Source organism: Microcebus murinus, chromosome X, assembly GCF_040939455.1.
Source record: "Microcebus murinus isolate Inina chromosome X, M.murinus_Inina_mat1.0, whole genome shotgun sequence".
Lineage (NCBI taxonomy): Eukaryota > Metazoa > Chordata > Mammalia > Primates > Cheirogaleidae > Microcebus > Microcebus murinus.
The window spans coordinates 43495548-43514922 of NC_134136.1; the positions used below are offsets into that span (position 1 = coordinate 43495548).

Below are 19375 nucleotides of genomic sequence, written 5' to 3' on the forward strand. Positions count from 1 at the left end.
CAGTTATACTTGAACAACTAATATCTCATTTAGGAAAACTATGAATTAAAAATTCTACATCTTAGTATGTACAATATCAACTGTAGATGAATTGAAAATTTAACAATATAGGTAAAACTTTAAGTCTTTTAGAAGAAGATATAGAATCACATCTTTATAACCATGGACTAGGGAGTTTTTAAAAAAGTAACAGAGATTAAGGATAATACATATAATCAAAGATCAATGCCTTCAGCTACATTAAGCCAACAACAAAAACTGGTTCATTAAAGGACACACTGTACAAAGGTGAAAAATTAAGTCACAAATTCGGAGAAAAAAACATATATAATAGACAAAGAATTAGAATCCAAATTACATAAAAGTTCCTAGAAATCAAGTGAGACAATCTAAACAAAAACATTGGCAAAAGACATGAAGAGGACTTCTTCAGAAAAAAATTTCTGTGGAAAATAACACGGAAAAAATGTTAACCCTTATAAATAATTAGGGTAATCAAAACTTTTATTTCACAGTCACTAGACTGGATCATATTAAAAATTTTGAACATGTGTTGGCAAGAATGTGGAGAAATATGAACGCCCATACTCAGCTGGTGGGAGTGTAAAATGGCACGATCACTTTGAAGAACACTTTGGCAAGATTTGGTAAAACAGAGGATGCATAGAACTCTTTGACATCATAGTTTCCTATATATGAGGAGACATGTACACAAATGTTCACAGCTACATAATAGCAACATATTGAATAACCTAAATGTCCATGAACAGGAGAAAGGATAAATTGTGATATACAGTGGGACAATAGAGAAGTAGAATAGAATGATTGAAACTACATATATTTAATTGAACCACATGAATTGCTTATATTCTTTCATCTTGAATTATAAAAATTAATTTTATACAGTTCAACTTGATAACAGATAAATGTTATAATACTGAATGAAGAAAATGGCAAGTTGTATATGTTTACATGCATTCAGATAACTTTTCTATAAATCCCAAAACATGCAAAGTTAAATATAAAGAAGAAAGAAATCATGAACACAAAAGTCAGGATAGTAGTTACCCCTGGGGGCTGAAAGGGTAATATATGATCAGGAAGAGGCGCAAAATGGCTTTAAGACTGGTAACATTTTATTTCTTAAGCTGGGTAGTGAGCACTTGGGTGTTCATTTCATTGTTACTTATATATTCATATGTATATGTGAACTATTTATACAAATGAAAATTGAGGATATGTTTTAAAATATTAAATTATTTTCTCTTATAGGTATGGAAAGATGCTGCCACTCAAATATTTTACTCCCTTTCAGTGGCTTGGGGTGGCTTAGTTGCTCTGTCATCTTACAACAAGTTCAATAACAACTGCTTCTCTGACGCCATTGTAGTTTGTTTGACAAACTGTCTCACTAGTGTGTTTGCTGGATTTGCTATATTTTCTATATTGGGACACATGGCTCATATATCTGGAAAGGAAGTCTCTCAAGTTGTAAAATCAGGTATATAATGCTATATATTATCAACTTTGATTAATTTAATGTAGCTCACTTATGAAACTCTAATATAGTTTCCTGGAATTTACTTAAAACAATCATGATTCTTAAGGTATTATGTTTTCTTTTTCATTTTATCTTATATAATTTGGTTGTTTTAGTAATATAATTCTTAGATAATCTGGGTAAACAAGAGTATATTAAGGAACAATTGCTTAAGAACATAAAATGATCTAGATTTTCTTTAGTCCTTAATATGAACCACTTAGGCACAATTACAAATTTCAGGCATCATGCAACCTCTTTCCATGTATTATAAGAGAAAGACAATGTATATATAAGTTCTTCTATATACAATTACAGTATTGGGTCAGAATTTTTAAAACACATCAATATCATATCCATAGAGATTCAAGTGACTTTGAGTGTCCAGCTGTGTTTAGCTTTAAGGAATCTGATTAATGAATTTCCTAACTTTAAAGACATTAGGTAGCGATGCTTAACTATAGAGTGAATGATAACAGAATGTCAGGACTAGAAGGGATCTTGTAGTTATCCAGTGTCCAACTCCCCATTTACAGAGGGTGGATTGATGTACAGAAATGTTCTTTCATATATATATGTATATATATGTCTCAGAAGGACAAATATTTAGGAAGTGATAGTGCTTACACTAGAAGCTAATTTTCATGAATCTTAGGTTAGTCCTCTGGGAGATTACAGAAATTTAAAAATACATAAATCAGAGGGTCACAGAATTGAGACAAAATAAAAAAGTTCTAAAAGTAGCATCAAACAAAACAAGATTTAATTTTAGTTTCGTTATATTCAATTTAGCATATATCCATATATTGATTAAAATGGCACTACTTATAGCAATTCTGGATAAACATTTAGAGAAAAAGTTCCATAAATTTATCTTTATTGAGAGTGCAATTCTTTTAGAATTTCTATGCTAAGACAAGACAACTTAATTTAGATTTCTGGAGTTTAAGACAATTGTTCTTCATCAACCTTAAAAAATTAAATCAGTTAAATAAAACCATTAAGAGTTAAAATTTCTTATATGAGAAATGTACCACATATAAAATTTGTCTCACTAGCTTAAATCATGTCACATGTTCACATCATCATAAAATAACCAAGTTGAGTATTTTAAAAAATGAAATAGTTGTAAAGAATGTCATAAATTATGTTGTCAAATTAAAATGAGATTTTTTTAGGATCATATTTTAAAAAATGTTTAAATATGTGAATTTTCTTGGCAACTAACTTAAAATTTCATACATTTTTCTTAGGTTTTGACTTGGCATTCATTGCTTATCCAGAAGCTCTAGCCCAACTCCCAGGTGGTCCATTTTGGTCCATACTATTTTTCTTCATGCTTTTAACTTTGGGTCTTGATTCTCAGTTTGCTTCCATTGGTAAGTAATATCTCCAGTGTTAACATATCCCACTTGTACTTTCTTTATTCATGTATCCTCTACTTGAAAATATACTTTTCTTACCCCTATTGCCCCCTCTAGCTGTCACTCTCAGAATGGTCTTTCTGAAAGTATTTTTTTTTTTTTTTTTGAGACAGAGTCTCACTTTATTGCCCAGGCTAGAGTGAGTGCCGTGGCGTCAGTCTAGCTCACAGCAACCTCAAACTCCTGGGCTCAAGCAATCCTCCTGCCTCAGCCTCCCGAGTAGCTGGGACTACAGGCATTCGCCACCATGCCCGGCTAATTTTTTGTATATATATTAGTTGGCCAATTAATTTCTTTCTATTTATAGTAGAGACAGGGTCTCACTCTTGCTCAGGCTGGTTTCGAACTCCTGACCTCGAGCAATCCGCCCGCCTCGGCCTCCCAGAGAGCTAGGATTACAGGCGTGAGCCACCGCGCCCGGCCCTGAAAGTATTTTTTAAACTTAATTTTAAATACAGAAAAATACAAAGTACTCATGTGCCTGACACTCAAAACAAACAAACTTTAATATTTTATCATACTTGTTTCAGATTTTTAAAGAAAATAAACTGTTACAGGTGAATTTGAAGTCCCATGTGCTTCTCTCCATCATATAATTCACATTCTTTCCTAGAAGCAACTGTCACCATGGATTGTATATGTTATTCAGTCCTTGTTTGTATATATTTTATATGTATCCATAAATAAAATAAATTTTAAAAAATTCACATAAATGTGACTTTTCATGCATATTACTCAGAAAGTTGTTTTTTACAGGTAATATGAATCCATGTCAATACGTGGGCAGGTCTAGGTCTAGTTAATTCATAGTCTCTTTGTTGTCATATCATGGGCAATTGGATTATTTCTAATTTTTCCTTTACTACACACACTGCTGCAATGACTATCCTTGCATATGGTTCTATGTACACATAGGGATTTTACCTAGGGTGCATGACTAGAAATTCTGAAACAATTTTCAACATATCTTACATAATTTTCAACTCTCTTACATAAAACATTTTCATAGTTTACTCTGTTTATAGGATAAAGTCTGGATTTTTCTGACTGGCTTTCAAAGCCCTCAAAAAGTCCAAATATATTTACTAATCTTTTCACTTCTACATCCTTCTACTCTTAGCCAGTTCCCTATTTAATGAACACATTTGTTTCTTAAACCTAGAATCCTTTGTCTCCATGTCACCTATTCAAATATTAACCTTATTTAAGAGTCCTATTAGAATTCTTCTTTCCCTATAACCCTCTTTCAAACTACTTGAGCCCACAGGGGCCTGTTATCTTTTAGTTGCTATCAATAAAAAACCTTATAAAATAGACTAAAAACAAAAAATAGAGCTACATTTGATTTTCATTAGAACCAGCAAATATTGACTGTCAAAAGAAAGGAGTCTATGGATTTTTAAAAGCAAGGAGCAGGGCCCAAAGCATATTCTCAACATATATTTGTAAATTTGATTAATAGAAGTTGAATTCTGTGATTAACCTTATTGGCAAACGAGTTGACGTATAACATGTCATTTTTTTCTCTCTGAAGAAACGATTATAACAACAATTCAAGATTTATTTCCCAAAGTGATGAAGAAAATGAGAGTTCCCATAACGTTGGGTTGCTGCTTGATTTTGTTTCTACTTGGTCTCATGTGTGTGACTCAGGTATACTATGGCATTTTTTCATAGATAAAATTTTAGTTAGAACATACTTTATAATCTGAGTAAGGAAACCAAGGCTTAAAGAGCATACTTAGTGACAAGTCCAAGTCTGACTTAGATAAGGTTTTCTGAGTTTTAGCTTAATTTTTCCCATTATAACTTTGTTAGTTTGCATAGTTTGTAGAGGAGGAGGCCCAATAATGGGCAATTTCCCCAATTACAATGAGATTATTGACTTTACACATATAGTATATGTTTTTTGGTAGCTACTACAGAACATACGGATATTGCATATTGTTTTGATAATCAACTGTTCTAAATGCTTATTTTCTCCCCACTGACTTAGTATTGAATAATAGTTTTTGAGATATTTAAAGCCACATTTGCATTTATATTTGAAGCATTTCTTTTTGTATTGTAGCAGAAGTGAAACAAAGGAGCATATGTTAAGATAAAATTAATAGATTCAATTGAATACCTCATCAATCATAAAAATAATTAAAATACTTAGAAGTAATTCATATTTTTTTGATAGGCTGGAATTTACTGGGTTAATCTGATTGACCACTTCTGTGCTGGATGGGGCATTTTGATTGCAGCTATACTGGAAATAGTAGGAATCATCTGGATTTATGGTAAATAGTGACTATAATAATTATTTGCAAATTTTATTAAAATAGTTTAGTTTGATTCCTTTTCATTATGTTTATATAATTACACTAATAATTACACTATGATAATAGTAAAGTAGAATATACTGGGCAAAAATATATTATAAAAAATGTACTTGCAGGTGTATGCTTAGTTGTTGTGGTATAGGAAAATGTTTAGACATAGAAAGAATTAGAGTCACAATAATTTTTTGGAGGAAAACATGAGCAAGCACTCATTGTACTCTTTGATGTTTTCTTTTTTTTTTACTGGGCCTGTTCTGCTGCTGTAATGATGTTTTCTTTAGGAGGGAACAGATTCATTGAAGATATAGAAATGATGATTGGAGCAAAGAGGTGGATATTCTGGCTATGGTGGAGAGCTTGCTGGTTTGTCATTACGCCTATCCTTTTGATTGTAAGTATTAGTATACCATGAATTGGGTATCAGTAATATAGACATTTAAACATAATTCACACTGGAGACAAAAGGTAAATTAATAACATAAATGGATGGTTTTCAAGTTTTGCAGTATTTATGGCCGTAACTCCAAGTTGCCTAAATTAAAATGCCTTTGCCGTATTATTTTTGAGTCCATGGGTTTAAACATTTACCATTTGAGAAAATAAATAGGCTCCTATAGACTTAAAAGTTAAAAATTATCAATAGGATAAAAATTATCAAATGAAAATAATGAATTTGCTCATTCCCTAAAAATATGCTGAGCCATCGATAATGTTCCTAATATCTTTGCCTTGTAAAGAAAATACAATGATACATAAGGCCCAGATCCTGCCTTCAAGGAATTTAGTTTAAATATACTGATTGATAAGAAACAACTATTATCTTTTAATGTGTATTTTTTATTTTTCTGGGGAAGGTATTTAGGTGTCTGAAATTACTAAAAGAAACTCACTTGTGTCAATAGAGGCAGCAGAGGCAATGGTTTATGTTAATAAAATTCAACAATTGGTACTATTTAGTTGCTGAGGGAAAGCAAAAGATGTCTTACTGGAGAGATGTGACACATGGACATGAAATCAAATAATAGTTCAGGACTTAATGTCCTGAATGGCCAAGTGCCAAAATAAACACTTCACAAGATGAAGAATAACTATGAACTGGAGATAATGGTGGGGGTGGGGCAGTGGCAGAGCTCCAAACCAATGTATTTTGGTTTTCATTGACTTTATGCTACAAAGGTTTTCCTAGAAAAGACCATTAAGTAATTTGATCCAGGATTTGCTTCATATCTGAAGTATCATATTTTTTGATTTTTAGGGAATATTAAGTTTTTTTAAAAAAACATGAGATCAGTCTCAAGTAACGGGTAGTTTGGGACTTGACGTGCTGAATTACAATATTTGGATGTTCCATATTCTTGCTAAATTACTTTGAAAGTGCTGCTAAGTATCATTTTTCTAATGTAACAAATCTCAATAAAATAAGCCTCTTATCAACCTAGAAGATCTAACTAGACTTCTTAACTAGCTCATTTTCATTGATTACATAGGTTTGACACCTGAATTTAATTTAAAATACAAAAGTATTAAATATTATCATCATTTATTTTGTAGTCATGTATATTAGACTACACTATTCATTCTCTTGTAGTTATGTACAATTATAGTAATTGTGAAACACATTTGAATTATTATAATTAAATTGAATTAGTAAAATTAATCTATTTCATTTTAAAATTAAACCTGCATATCTATTTACAAAGATTCTTACAATCTATTGTTTTCACATTAATTTTGTAAAACAAAGGCAGCTAAAATTAGGGAAACTACTAGGTAATTTTTGTGTTTTGGTTTTTTTGTTTTCCTTTTCAGATTTTTAAGCAATTAGTTTTTTTTGAGACAGAGTCTCACTTTGTTGTCCAGGCTAGAGTGAGTGCCGTGGCGTCAGCCTAGCTCACAGCAACCTCAAACTCCTGGGCTTGAGTGATCCTTCTGCCTCAGCCTCCCGAGTAGCTGGGACTACAGGCATGTGCCACCATGCCCGGCTAATTTTTTATATATATATCAGTTGGCCAATTAATTTCTTTCTATTTATAGTAGAGACGGGGTCTCGCTCTTGCTCAGGCTGGTTTTGAACTCCTGACCTTGAGCAATCCGCCCGCCTCGGCCTCCCAAGAGCTAGGATTACAGGCGTGAGCCACAGCGCCCGGCCTTAAGCAATTAGTTTTAATGCATCAACATTTCTAGTAAGTCTTTTTAACACTTAACTTGGCCTTAAGGTGTTTTCCTTTTAAGATTCGGATTTCACTGTATTATCTAAACATATATTGAACTTTTTTTTCCCTCAATAAGAGTCTAAAAGTGAAGTGTGCTTTGGTAAACATATACTGGTAGTATGTGTAAATGCATTTGTATTTTTGAGGTGGCAAAAGAGGTCATGGGAAAGAAACAACCACTAAGCAAAGAGGGAAACATGTCCACTAAAGTGTCTTAAGTGTCCTTTACTTTGACATGCTTTGATATGCTGCCTAGCTTGTGGCATAGAATAAAACCATGGTACTAAAAATAAAAGTTAAAAGCTCAATAACAGAAAATTTCAGATGTTATTTTACTTTCAATCTGACATATCATCAAATATTTTATTGAAATATATGTTGAACAAGTATTTGTATTTTTATGAATATATGAAGGTATTAAATTTTGGAATAGTTTATTCAAAGTAAAAACAGAAGTTAATTTTGGTTCATTTCATTGTTATTTTCTAGCTTGTTACCTGATTATCTTAGTTACTTGAATGTATTTTCAGTTTAATAATATTTGATAAATGACATGTAAGTAATGGAATCAAATTGGAATAGTTAGTGCAATAAAGTCTAATCTTTGTTTTTGTCTTTTCATATTTTACTTTCACAGGCAATTTTTATCTGGTCACTGGTACAATTTCAAAGACCCGAGTATGGTGATATTCCATACCCTGACTGGGGAGTGGCTCTAGGCTGGTGTATGATTATTTTCTGCATTATTTGGATTCCAGTTATGGCTGTTGTAAAAATAATTCAGGCTAAAGGAAATATCTTTCAAGTAAGCACATTAAGTTAAATTTTTTTTATGCTTTATGCAAAGTACTTAACAAAATAAAGATTAATTTACTCATGTGATGATAATATGAGATTATATGGGATAAAATTAATCACTCGTTTGGCTATTTCTATACCTGATACAATCATCTATTACTAGCGTATAACATCGTATTATATTCTTTATATATTTGCATGTCTCCTAGTACTAGACTATAAGTTACTTGTGGGAGAAGTCTGATCTTGCTTGTTGCTGTATCCTCAGGCCTTATTAGAGTGCTTAGCACATAATAACCATGCTATCTTCACTTGTGCTGAGTATTCCTAAAGATGTCACAAAGCAAATGACCTTTTTGCTTCCTATCCATAACCGCTACATTTAAAACCTCATCTGGTTATGATACATGTCCTAATAGTGTATTTGGACTGGAATTAGCTTGCTAAACTATCTTGAACTCTATCTAAACCCTGAGTCATCCCCCTTCCATAGAGGCCTAGAGGAATAGAGGTGATTATGTTATCTCACTAGGACAATGACAAGGAAGGTTTAGAAATGTTAGATTTAAATAAAGTCCTTCCAAATCAATGGTTTGATCCTGGAGCTCGCTCCCTTTCCTTGGTTCTTGAAACACATCCCAAGTATACACACTGGTTTAGATCTTTATGTCACCTCATCCTGATGCCAGGATGAAAATGCCTGAGAATTTAGTAAGGATATGGAGTAGCAACACTATTATGCTAATGGGCCCAGTCACCTTCTTTTGAAATCAGTTACATACTAAGTTTTTTGGTTTAGTAGTTAATATAATTCTATTAACAGTTAAATTTGATTACAATTTTTTCTTTAGATTTTTGTATTTTTAATGTAGACTGTATATCATTAAGAATTTAGACTACCACTTTTTACTTTTTACGATTATTTTCATTAGCAAAGAAACTTAATTTTAAAACAAAAGTATAGTTTAATATTTGCTTGTTTACAGATTGTAATACTTGAATTCTAAGATAAGAATTTGTTTTTGCTTTCAGCGCATTGTAAGCTGCTGTAGACCAGCTTCTAACTGGGGTCCATACCTGGAACGACATCGTGGGGAGAGATATAAAGACATGATAGATCCTAATAAAGAGACTGACCATGAAATACCTACTATTAGTGGCAGTAGAAAACCTGAATGAGATCTCCTTTTAAAAGATACATGGTCGTATAATGTGATTTTTTTAGAGTAGGGGCAAATTTTATTTATTTGTATGTTAATTGAGTAGAAAATGTATATACTATATTCATAACTATATTCATAATAGTGTGATAAGTGTTTTCCCATTTAAGCAGGAATGCAATATAAAAATGTGAATCTATTAATGTTTAGCAATGTGCTTATTATATTTCTTTTTAGACTATCTGTATAACACCTACACATATAACTGTTTCTATTTCACAATAACAGTTTTATACATATTAGCTTGTTTTTCTAATACATTGGAGGCTTTATTTTGATCTGATTAGGTATTTCAAATAGAATATGGACCAAAATGTTAATGAGAAAATGGCTTTAATCAAATCTAGCATTTTATAGTTGTGACACATTGCTAATAGATCAAGCAGAATGATTTTGTCTTATGTGAATAAGTTACTACTTATGGGTGATTACTTATTTACATACTATTAAGAGATAAACTTGTCAAACTTGTCAAGAGTGAGGGAAACCAAATTAGAAAGTACTATGTCCTAGATTTCTTACAAAAGATAATGAAATGTACAACTAATAGCCTTATACATTTATCATATATCATTGACAATTGGTTTAAATGTCACAGCCTAGGTTGATAAACACTGCCTACATATATAAGGAACTTCTCAGCAATTCTTAAGGTTCGTGACCTAGGATTCAGGGAAAATATGAAATGGAAATTATATAAAACATTTTCTGTGTTTATGTGTACACGCATTTTTCTAGAGAGAGAGTCCGTAATTTTCATTGGAATATTAAAGAGACCTGTGCCCCCCCAAAAGTTTAAGAACCACATATACTACTGCTGGCTTTTTGTGCTTGGCAAATGAATGACAATAGAAAGAATAATTTTTCTTATACATTTTAAAGTCCTTTTCCTTTTCCTTTTGATTGAAGATGAAAGGAGTAAATGGATTAAGGCATTTCTATAATGTATACTGGTAATGTATTTGGGGGGCAGGGAGTATGAAGGAAGGTAAATAGGTAAGCCTATAATTGAACCATCTCAGTGAGAGGTGTGTGTGTGTGTGTATGTGTGTGTGTGTATAAAAGATTAACTAGTGTTTGATATTTTGAGGGTTTTCTTTGAGGGTAGGTCTAATGCTGCCAGTGAACTTCAAGAGATTGTTATTTCTTTAGTTATATTGGATTTTATAAATATTATTTGAAATAGATAACTATAGCTTAGAAAGACTTTTTTCTTAATTTTAACCTACAAATATGCTACATGCATTTTACCATGATATTTTGGTGCTGAGGTGTGGATTTTTTACCAAATAGAAGAATGCATGCGATTTTCTATAGGTGACTCTTGCAATTCAGGGAAGATTTAGGCATTTTAAATGAAAGAATATCTATTTGGGGAAAGACGGGAGGTGGGAAAGGAAAAAAATCCCCTTTAAAATCTGACCACAAAAGGTAGTTAAGAGTTTGTGTCATTATCTTCACAAGTGTGTAAAGCATAGATCTTAATGGAGTGCTTACCATACTGTAGGGTGCTCAATGATAGCTCTTATTATCACACAAATTCAACAGTGGCAAGAAACAGTATGCATAATGGAAAAGAGTTCCATCAAATCCCACTTTCTTTAATGGAAACGTGGAGACAATTGCAGTATTGTACTGTAAACCATTAGAGAAAACTGTTTTTCACATGAGTGAAATTAAAATAATTATATCTCAACTATATTTTTACTATAGCTTATTTTTAAAAACTTTTAAACTATTTCTTTCTCTATTGTGCTTCCATTCCTCCCCCAGTAAAATATATATTAGCATAATGTAATCAATTCTTTAAATAAAATGTGAATATGTAAATCAATAAATATCTGGATTTTTGTATCTGACTTTCCATCCCTTCCCCTTTCAAATAATAATCCATTTAGTATAAACACATAATCAAGTGAATGCACTCAAAGTGTCTTTAATGGTTGCCTCCACTGTCATTACATCTCGTAAGCTTTTCAGTGGATTTCCGGTTAACTAATGCACCATTTAAACCCCTGGTAACTAGGAAATGTTCCAATTCAGCCAGCTTGTATTCCACGATCCTGAGGTTTACCAAAATTCGCTTCTGCATGGCTATCGAGTGTGGGAAATTATTTAAGATATCCCGAGAGAGATTGTTGACTGAAAGACTCTTATCAGTATTGCTCTTAGTTGACCCAGTAGAAGAGGTTCTTACTAGTGCAAGAGAAGTTGAATTTGATATTTCACCAATGTTTCTCTGTAAAGGAAGGAAATTATCCATATTTAGTTTATTGAATTTATCAATTTCCAAATACTACCAAATAACAACTTGGTTAGTCTTGGTTACCAAAATTAATTGATTTCACCAAAGAGCTAGAAATTGAAAATGTGTTGAATGACTACATTGACTCATAAATATATTTTTCCAAAATGCAGACTGATTAAAAAATATATGAAAGATCAACCCAAGTGCCCATCAATACGTGACTGGATTAATAAAATGTAGTATATGTATACTATGGCATACTACTATGGCATACTACTCAGCCATAAAAAAAATTGGGAATTAATAACTTTTGTAACAACCTAGACAGAACTGGAGACCATTCTTCTAAGTGAAGCATGACAGGAATGGAGAAACAAATACCACATGTACTCACTATTAAACTGAAACTAATCAATCAACACTTATATGCACATATGGATGTAAAATTCAATGAAAATCAAGGAGGTAGAAGGGGGGGAGTAAATCCACAGTTAACAGGTACAATTCACACTATGTGGGTGATGGGCACACTTATAACACTGATTCAAACTGTACAAAAGAAATATAACCAAAACGTTTGTACCTCTGTAATATTCTGAAATAAAAAAAATATATGAAAGTAGACTTGTAGCGCCAAAGTACCACATCTTTTGTTTACATTTCTTGGGCAGTTTAGTAGGTCTACATATGGATTTTGTCTTTGAACCTTATCTAAAAGCACTTCACTTGTGGCTTTAAATAACAAGAGGAAATCTATATTTACCCTAAATTATTTGTGAATGCCCAGAAAGCTCCCATACTGACGGCAGGAGAAGGAAACAGACACACAGTGAGGGCAATAGGAAAGAAGAAAAAGAAAGTACAGATTCTCAAAGTGAGAGGTGATGATGGGGAATGGGTGCTTTCAGCTGCACTTCCGTCCAGGTGAGTGAAAAGCTGTCCATATCACTTAGTGACTTAGGACTTTTTATTACAGACCACCACAACTGTTGAAATTACTGGTCAAAATGGAATTGTGGGAGTAAGGAATAAAAGTCTGGGATGCTTTCAAGTGAAAAAGAGGAATGAGGTGATTTCCCTTTAACTTTTATTTTACTATTTTTCTACTTTCTTACACACTCCCCAATCCACATACTCATCTAGCTTCAACTAATTCCATTCTCTCTCTCATACATCTTTACCTCAAACCCATATTTCCAGAAGATAATTAGAAAGGCGATCAAAACGCAGCTTGGTAGGATTAACAAGGTTTCCATGGCTCCTCTTCCGCCTCTTCTCTCTTCTCGGGAACGGAGGCACTCAGCTGGCAGTTGGGAAGCAGGGGGACGCTAGCCTCCTGGACTTGGGATGCTGCGGGCCAGGATGCTAGGGGTCCCGCACTGCCTGGTGCAACTGGGATGCTCTCAGATGTCCAGCTTTATATTCTGGTGAGGCCGTGGGACCTCACAATTGGGCGCGCACGTGGCAGTGCTGCGCCACAATCTGCTGACGTAAAACCTGGCCGGCAGGAAACCAGGCAGTTAGTAACCGCCCACCTGCAGGAAACTGGCAGTTAGTAAGGTTAGTGCTAGAGCCTTAGAGAGGAGAGTGAGAGACAATGAGGGAGTTCCAGTTAAGGATTTCCTGGAAACTGAAATGTGGTAGAAGTACAGACACTAAATGGCCTGGTTAAATATAAAATTTTAGAAGCACTCTTAGTTCCTTTTTTTAAAAAAAAAAAGAAAATGTTTGTCTTTGCCCCATTATTCATTCAAAAATTGAAATGTACTGTAAAATATAGTTGCCCACAAATTCTCTTTGCCAGAAACTGCCTCCTCCACACTTCCACTGCTATTTTAGGATTACTTCCAAATTTACATTGGAATAATTATGTATGTTTGTGTCATTTTACAGTTTAAAAAGTAATGTCAGAGACCTTTTCCCATATAATCCTCACAAGACATTTGTACTAAAGGTATTTTTAATACTGTGTCTGTTTTTACAAGTGCAGAAACAGGTTCAGGTGTTAAACTCATTTAAAACTAGTACCCAAAGGAGGACTTGAATCCATGGAGTATGAGCCCTGAGATAAACTAGCCCATTCCCTCAGCCCCATCCCTATCCCTGTGACTTCCATCTCCTATCTCACTTGTGAGCATCAAGTATTTAATACTTTCCAACCAAGAAATTGAACAGTGTTTATGTAATGTTACTGATGGGAGGTAACAGATACAGGAATCATTGCACTAGACAAGTTATAAATATTCAATAGTAAATTCAGTTAAATGTTGAAGAAGACACTGAACTAAAGACCTAGAACTAAAGCAGTAGCCAGGGTAATCTCAAGGTTAGTGTCCAACTGCAATCCAGTAACTCTTCTTGGGGAATAACTCTCATATTCATACAGATGGGAATGAGAGGAATCACATTTTTAAATTGTTTTATATCATGCCATTTCCTAATTATTAGTTCAATGCTTAAAGTTTTATTAATTCAACAGCTATTAAATCCCTATGTACTGGGCACCATGCTATATTTTGAGAATACAATTATGAGTAAAAATAAAGTCTCTCCACCTGGAATGTGCACTCTAGTGTGGGAGACAGACATTAATCAAAGTTGCTGTTTACTTTGGACTTGGACATGGCAAGTTTGAGGTGTATTCCCACCATCAATGAATGAAAGTTCTGTTGCTCCAAATTCTTGCCAGCGTTTGGTGTTGTCAGTGTTTGGGATTTTGGCATTCTAACAGGTGTTTAATGGTATCTCATTGCTGCTTTAATTTGAATTTTTCAGATGATATATGATGCTAAATATCTTTTCATATGTGTATTTGCCATCTGTATATCTTCTTTGGTGAAGTTTTAGTAAAGGTTTTTGGCCCATTTTAAAATCAGATTATTTTATTATTAAGACTTTTTTGTATATTTTAGATAGCATACCCTTATCAGGTATGTTTTGCAAATATTTGGTTTGTCTCTTTATTCCCTTGATAGTGTCTTTCACAGAGAAGAAAATATTACTTTTAATGAAGTCTATTTTATCAATTCTTTCTTTCATGGATTGTGCCCTTGATGTTGTATCTAAAAAGTCATTGCCAACCACAGGATCACCTAGATTTTCTTCTATGTTATATACTATGAGTTTTATGCTATGAGTTTTATACTATGAGTTTTACATTTTGTTCTGTGATCAAATTGGAGTTCATTTTTATGAAGAGTGTAAAGTCTGGATATGGATTTATTTTGTGCCTGTGGATGTTCAGTTATTTTAGCACCATTAATTGAAAAGCCTATATTTTCTTCATTGTATTGACTTCGTTCCTTTGTCAAAGATCAGTCAACTATATTTATGTGGGTGTATTTCTGGGATCTCTATTCTGTTTCAATGATCTATTTATCTATTCTTTTTTCCAATACAACACTGTCTTGATAACTATAGCTTTATAGTAAATCATGAAATTGGATAATGTTAGTCCTCCAACTTCTTTCTTCACCTTCAATAATGGTGCTGGCTATTCTGGGTCTTCTGCCTCTCCATATAAACTTAAGAATCAGGTTGTCAATAGCCACAAAATAACTTGCTGGAATTTTAATTTGGATTATTTTGAATCAATCAGTCAATCTTAGAAGACTCAACATCTCCACAGTATTGTCTTTCTATCTATGAACATGGAATGTATCTCCATTTATTTATTTTATTTCTTTCATCAGAGTTTTACAATTTACTTTATATATGTTGTACATTTTATATTAGGATTATACCTAAGTATTTCATTTTTTGGATATTAATGTAAATGGTATTTTTTAAATTTTAAATTCTACTTGTTCAATACTGGTATATAGGAAGCAATTGACTTTTGTATATTAACTTTATATCCTATAAACTAACTGTAATTGCTTATTAGTTCCAGAAGGATTTTCTTTCATAAATTGTTTAGAATTTTCTATATAGATAATCATGTTATCTCTAAACAAATATAGTTTTATTTCTTCCTTCCCAATGTATACCTTTTATTCCCTGGTCTTGTCTTATTATATTATCTAGGACTTCCAGTACAATGTTGGAAAGCAATGGTGAGATTTGGCATCCTACCCTTGATTCTGATCTTAGTGGGGAAGTTTCTAGTTTCTCAATATTAAGTATGATGTTAGCTGTAGAGTTTTTAAAAGATATTCCTTATCAATTTGAGGAAATTCACCTCTATTCCTAGTTTACTGAGAGTTTTTTCTTAAATCATAAATGGGTATTGGATTTTGTCAAACTTTTTTACATCTATTGTTATGATCATGTGATTATTCTTCTTTAGTTTGTTGATGTTATAGTATACATTAATTGGTTTTTATTCTTGGTTAAATAGTTTTGGGCAGACATTTTTAAGAAGAACAAAATACTCTGGCGTAATTCAAAATGGTTTCTTTGCTCCTCTCCCTGCTGGAAGCATTAGGGGATTTTTCTCCAATATTCACAGGGTGAACCTGATAGAGCTCAAACAGGTAAAACTCACAAAAGTGTTGGGACCTGCCTATGGCTGGGTCCCCCTGGAGCTTTTGAGTCTGAGACTTGTCCATACTGAGCCTCCAGTAATTCTTTAATTACAGTTTGGGTTTCCCTACTCTAGCACTGTGGAGGCTCCTACCTGCAAGTTTCTGCTCCAGTAACTTGTGATTCTTTGTATTCAGCTATTAGTCTTCCCAATTTTTGAGACTGTGATTTGCCCTGTGACCTAACTTCTCTTCCAGATCTAGGAGGAGTTGTTGGTTTTTTACCTTGTTCAACTTCTTACTTGTTTTAATATGGAATGGGGACCTCTGGGCTTCTGCTAGAATAGAAATTGAAGGTCTCAAATAATTTCATTTTGCTAACATTTTGTCAAAGATTTTTGTATCCAATTTCATAAGAGATATTGGTATATAGTTTTCTTTTTTAATAGTGTTTTTCTCAGGCTTTAGTATCAGGGTAATGCTGGCTTTATAGGATGTACTAGGAAGTGTTATATCCTCTTTAAATTTTTTGGAAGAGTTTGAAAAGGATTGATGTTATTTCTTTAAATGTTTTGTCTTTTCCAGTAAAGCTATCTGGTCCTGGGTTTTGCTTTGTTCGCATATCCTGGAGAATGTTTCATGTGTACTTTAGAAAAATGTGTATTAAGCTATAGTTGAATGTGCTGCATGTGTCCAATTAGTCTATAATGTTGTCCAAGTCCTCGGTTTCCTTACTGATATTCTGTCGGGTTCTATCCATTTGTGCAAGTAAGGTATTAAAGTTCTCTAATTATGATTGAAGACCTCTCTATTTGTCCCTTAAATTCTGTTAATGATTTTATCATATATTTAGGAGTGCAGGTGTTTGGTGTACATATAATTGTAAGTGTTTTGTCATTATATAAAGTCTCATTTTGTCTCTTGTAACAGTTTGTGGATTGCTCTATTTTCTCTGATATTAGTATAGATACTACTGCTCCATTTTGATTGCTATTTTTATGGATTATCTTTTTCCATCCTTTGTAAAATTTTTAAATATATGAGTATTTTATTTTATTTTTAATTTATTTTTATTTCAGTATATTAGGAGAGTACAAACATTTTGGTTACACTTCATGACCTTGTCTCACTCAAGTGAGAATTAGAGGCATGCCCTTCCCCTCTACAACACTCACTGCGTCCCTTAGTTGTGAGATTACATCCCCAACCCCCTCATCCCTGGAGAATGTTACTACCATGTGAGCACTATAGTGTTGATTAGTGCCAATTTGATGACGAGTACACGTGGAGCCTGTTCTTCTCTTCTTGTGATACCTCACTTCAGAGGATGGGCTCAAGCTCTATCCAGGAAAATATAAGAGGTGCTATATCACCATCGTTTCTTATAATTGAGTAATATTCCACTGTATACATATACCAAATTTTAATAATCCACTCATGAATTGATGGGCACTTGGGTTGTTTCCACATCCTTGCAATTGTGAATTGTGCTGCCATAAACATTTGGGTGCAGATGTCTTTACTATGGAATGTCTTTTGCTCTTTTGGGTAGATGCCTAATAGTGCTATTGCTGAATGGAATAGTATTTCTATTTTTAGCTCTTTGTGGTATCTCCAAATTCTTTGCCACAGAGGTTGCACTAATTTGCAGTCCTACCAGCAGTATAAGAGTGTTCCTGTCTCTCCACATCCTCACCAGCATTTGTTGTTTTGGGATTTTTTTGATAGAGGCTAATCTCACTGGAGTTAGGTGATATCTCATTGTGGTTTTGATTTGCATTTCTCTAATGATTAGAGATGTTGAGCATTTGTTTTTATATGTTAGCTGGCCATTATTCTGTCTTCTTTAGAAAAGTTTTTGTTTATTTCCTTTGCCCATTTATTGATGGGGTTGTTTGACTTTTTCTTGTTGATTTTTTAAAGTTCTAGATAGATTCTTTTTATCAGCCCTTTATCGGATGTGTAGAGAGCAAATATTTTCCCTCATTCCGTAGGCTGTCTATTCACTCTAATGATATGTTGGTTGTGCAAAAGCTTTTTAATTGGATCAGATCCCATTTATTTATTTTTGTTGCTGCTGTGATAGCTTTGGGAGTCTTCTTCAAAAATTCTTTGCCTGGGCCGATGTCTGAAAGGGTCTTCCCAACATCTTCTTCTAGAATTCTTATGGTTTCATGCCTTAGATTTAAGTCTGTTATCCATCTTGAATTGATTTTTGTGAGAAGTGAGAGGTGGGGATCTAATTATAATCTTCTACATGTAGCTATCCAGTTTTCCCAGCACCATTTATTGAAAAGAGTTTTTTTCCTCCAGTGTATGTTTTTGTCTGCTTTGTCAAAGATTAGATTATCATATGCAGATGGTTTCATCTCTGGATTCTCAGTCCTGTTCCAAAGGTCTATGTTTCTGTTCTTGTGCTAATACCATGCTGTTTTACTTACTATAGCCTTGTAGTGTAGCTTGAAGTGTGGTAGACTGATCCCTCAAAGTTTGTTCTTTTTACTTAAGATTGCTTTGGTTATACGAGGTCTTCTATGATTCTATTTAAAGTGTAGAATTATTTTTTCTAGATCTGTAAAAAATGATGATGGTACTTTGATAGGGATTGCATTAATTCTGTAGTTCACTTTAGGTAGTATGGACATTTTAATGATGTTGATTTTACCAATCCATGAGCAAGGTACATGTTTCCATCTGTTTACATCTTCTACAATTTCTTTCCTTAGTGTTTCGTAGTTCTCCCTGTATATGTCTCTCACATCTTTCATTAAATATGTTCCTAGATCTTTAATTTTCTTTGAGGCTATTGTAAAAGTATTGCATTTTGGATTTGAATTTTGGCTTGACTGTTACTGGCGTATATGAATACCTCTGATTTGTGAGTATTGATTTTGTCTCCTGAGACTTCACTTTATCTTTACGTTACTATTTATCAATTCCAGGAGTCTCTTGGTTGAATCCCTGGGGTTTTCTAGATATCATATCTTTGGCAAAGAGCAACAGTTTGATCTCATCTGCTCCCATTTGGATGCTGTTAATTCCCTTCTCTTGTCTAATTGCTCTAGTAAGGACTTTGAGCACTATGTTGAATAGAAGTGGAGATAGTGGGCAACCTTGTCTGGTTCCGGTTCAAAGTGGGAAT

At 33.3% G+C, this 19375-nt stretch overlaps 2 protein-coding genes across 2 annotated transcripts in view; one reads left to right on the forward strand and one right to left on the reverse strand.

The window, feature by feature from the left end:
- Positions 1–11327, forward strand: part of SLC6A14 (solute carrier family 6 member 14) — a 28863-nt gene extending 17536 nt beyond the window's left edge. The window contains exons 8-14 of the mRNA XM_012791015.3: positions 1273–1501; positions 2794–2919; positions 4499–4617; positions 5150–5249; positions 5573–5682; positions 8142–8309; positions 9335–11327. Coding sequence (XP_012646469.1) covers positions 1273–1501; positions 2794–2919; positions 4499–4617; positions 5150–5249; positions 5573–5682; positions 8142–8309; positions 9335–9481 — 999 coding nt within the window. The 3' untranslated portion in view covers positions 9482–11327. The remainder of the gene's footprint in view (positions 1–1272; positions 1502–2793; positions 2920–4498; positions 4618–5149; positions 5250–5572; positions 5683–8141; positions 8310–9334) is intronic.
- Positions 11328–11442: 115 nt separating this feature from the next.
- Positions 11443–13214, reverse strand: CT83 (cancer/testis antigen 83). The gene is made up of 2 exons (XM_012791016.2): positions 12952–13214; positions 11443–11761 (listed from the first exon to the last, which is right to left on the reverse strand). The coding sequence occupies exons 1-2, from the start codon at positions 13024–13026 to the stop codon at positions 11459–11461; spliced, it is 378 nt and encodes a 125-aa protein (XP_012646470.1). The 5' UTR covers positions 13027–13214; the 3' UTR covers positions 11443–11458.
- Positions 13215–19375: the final 6161 nt, after the last annotated feature.

What these genes read in the sequence shown, in the direction of transcription:
- CT83 (XM_012791016.2), bottom strand. Translation starts at nt 13,026, where the DNA reads ATGGAAACCTTGTTAATCCTACCAAGCTGCGTTTTGATCGCCTTTCTA. An exon ending in TCTGGAAATATGGGTTTGAG is followed by an intron (nt 11,762 to 12,951) that starts GTAAAGATGTAT and finishes CTTCCTTTACAG; the next exon opens with AGAAACATTGGTGAAATATC.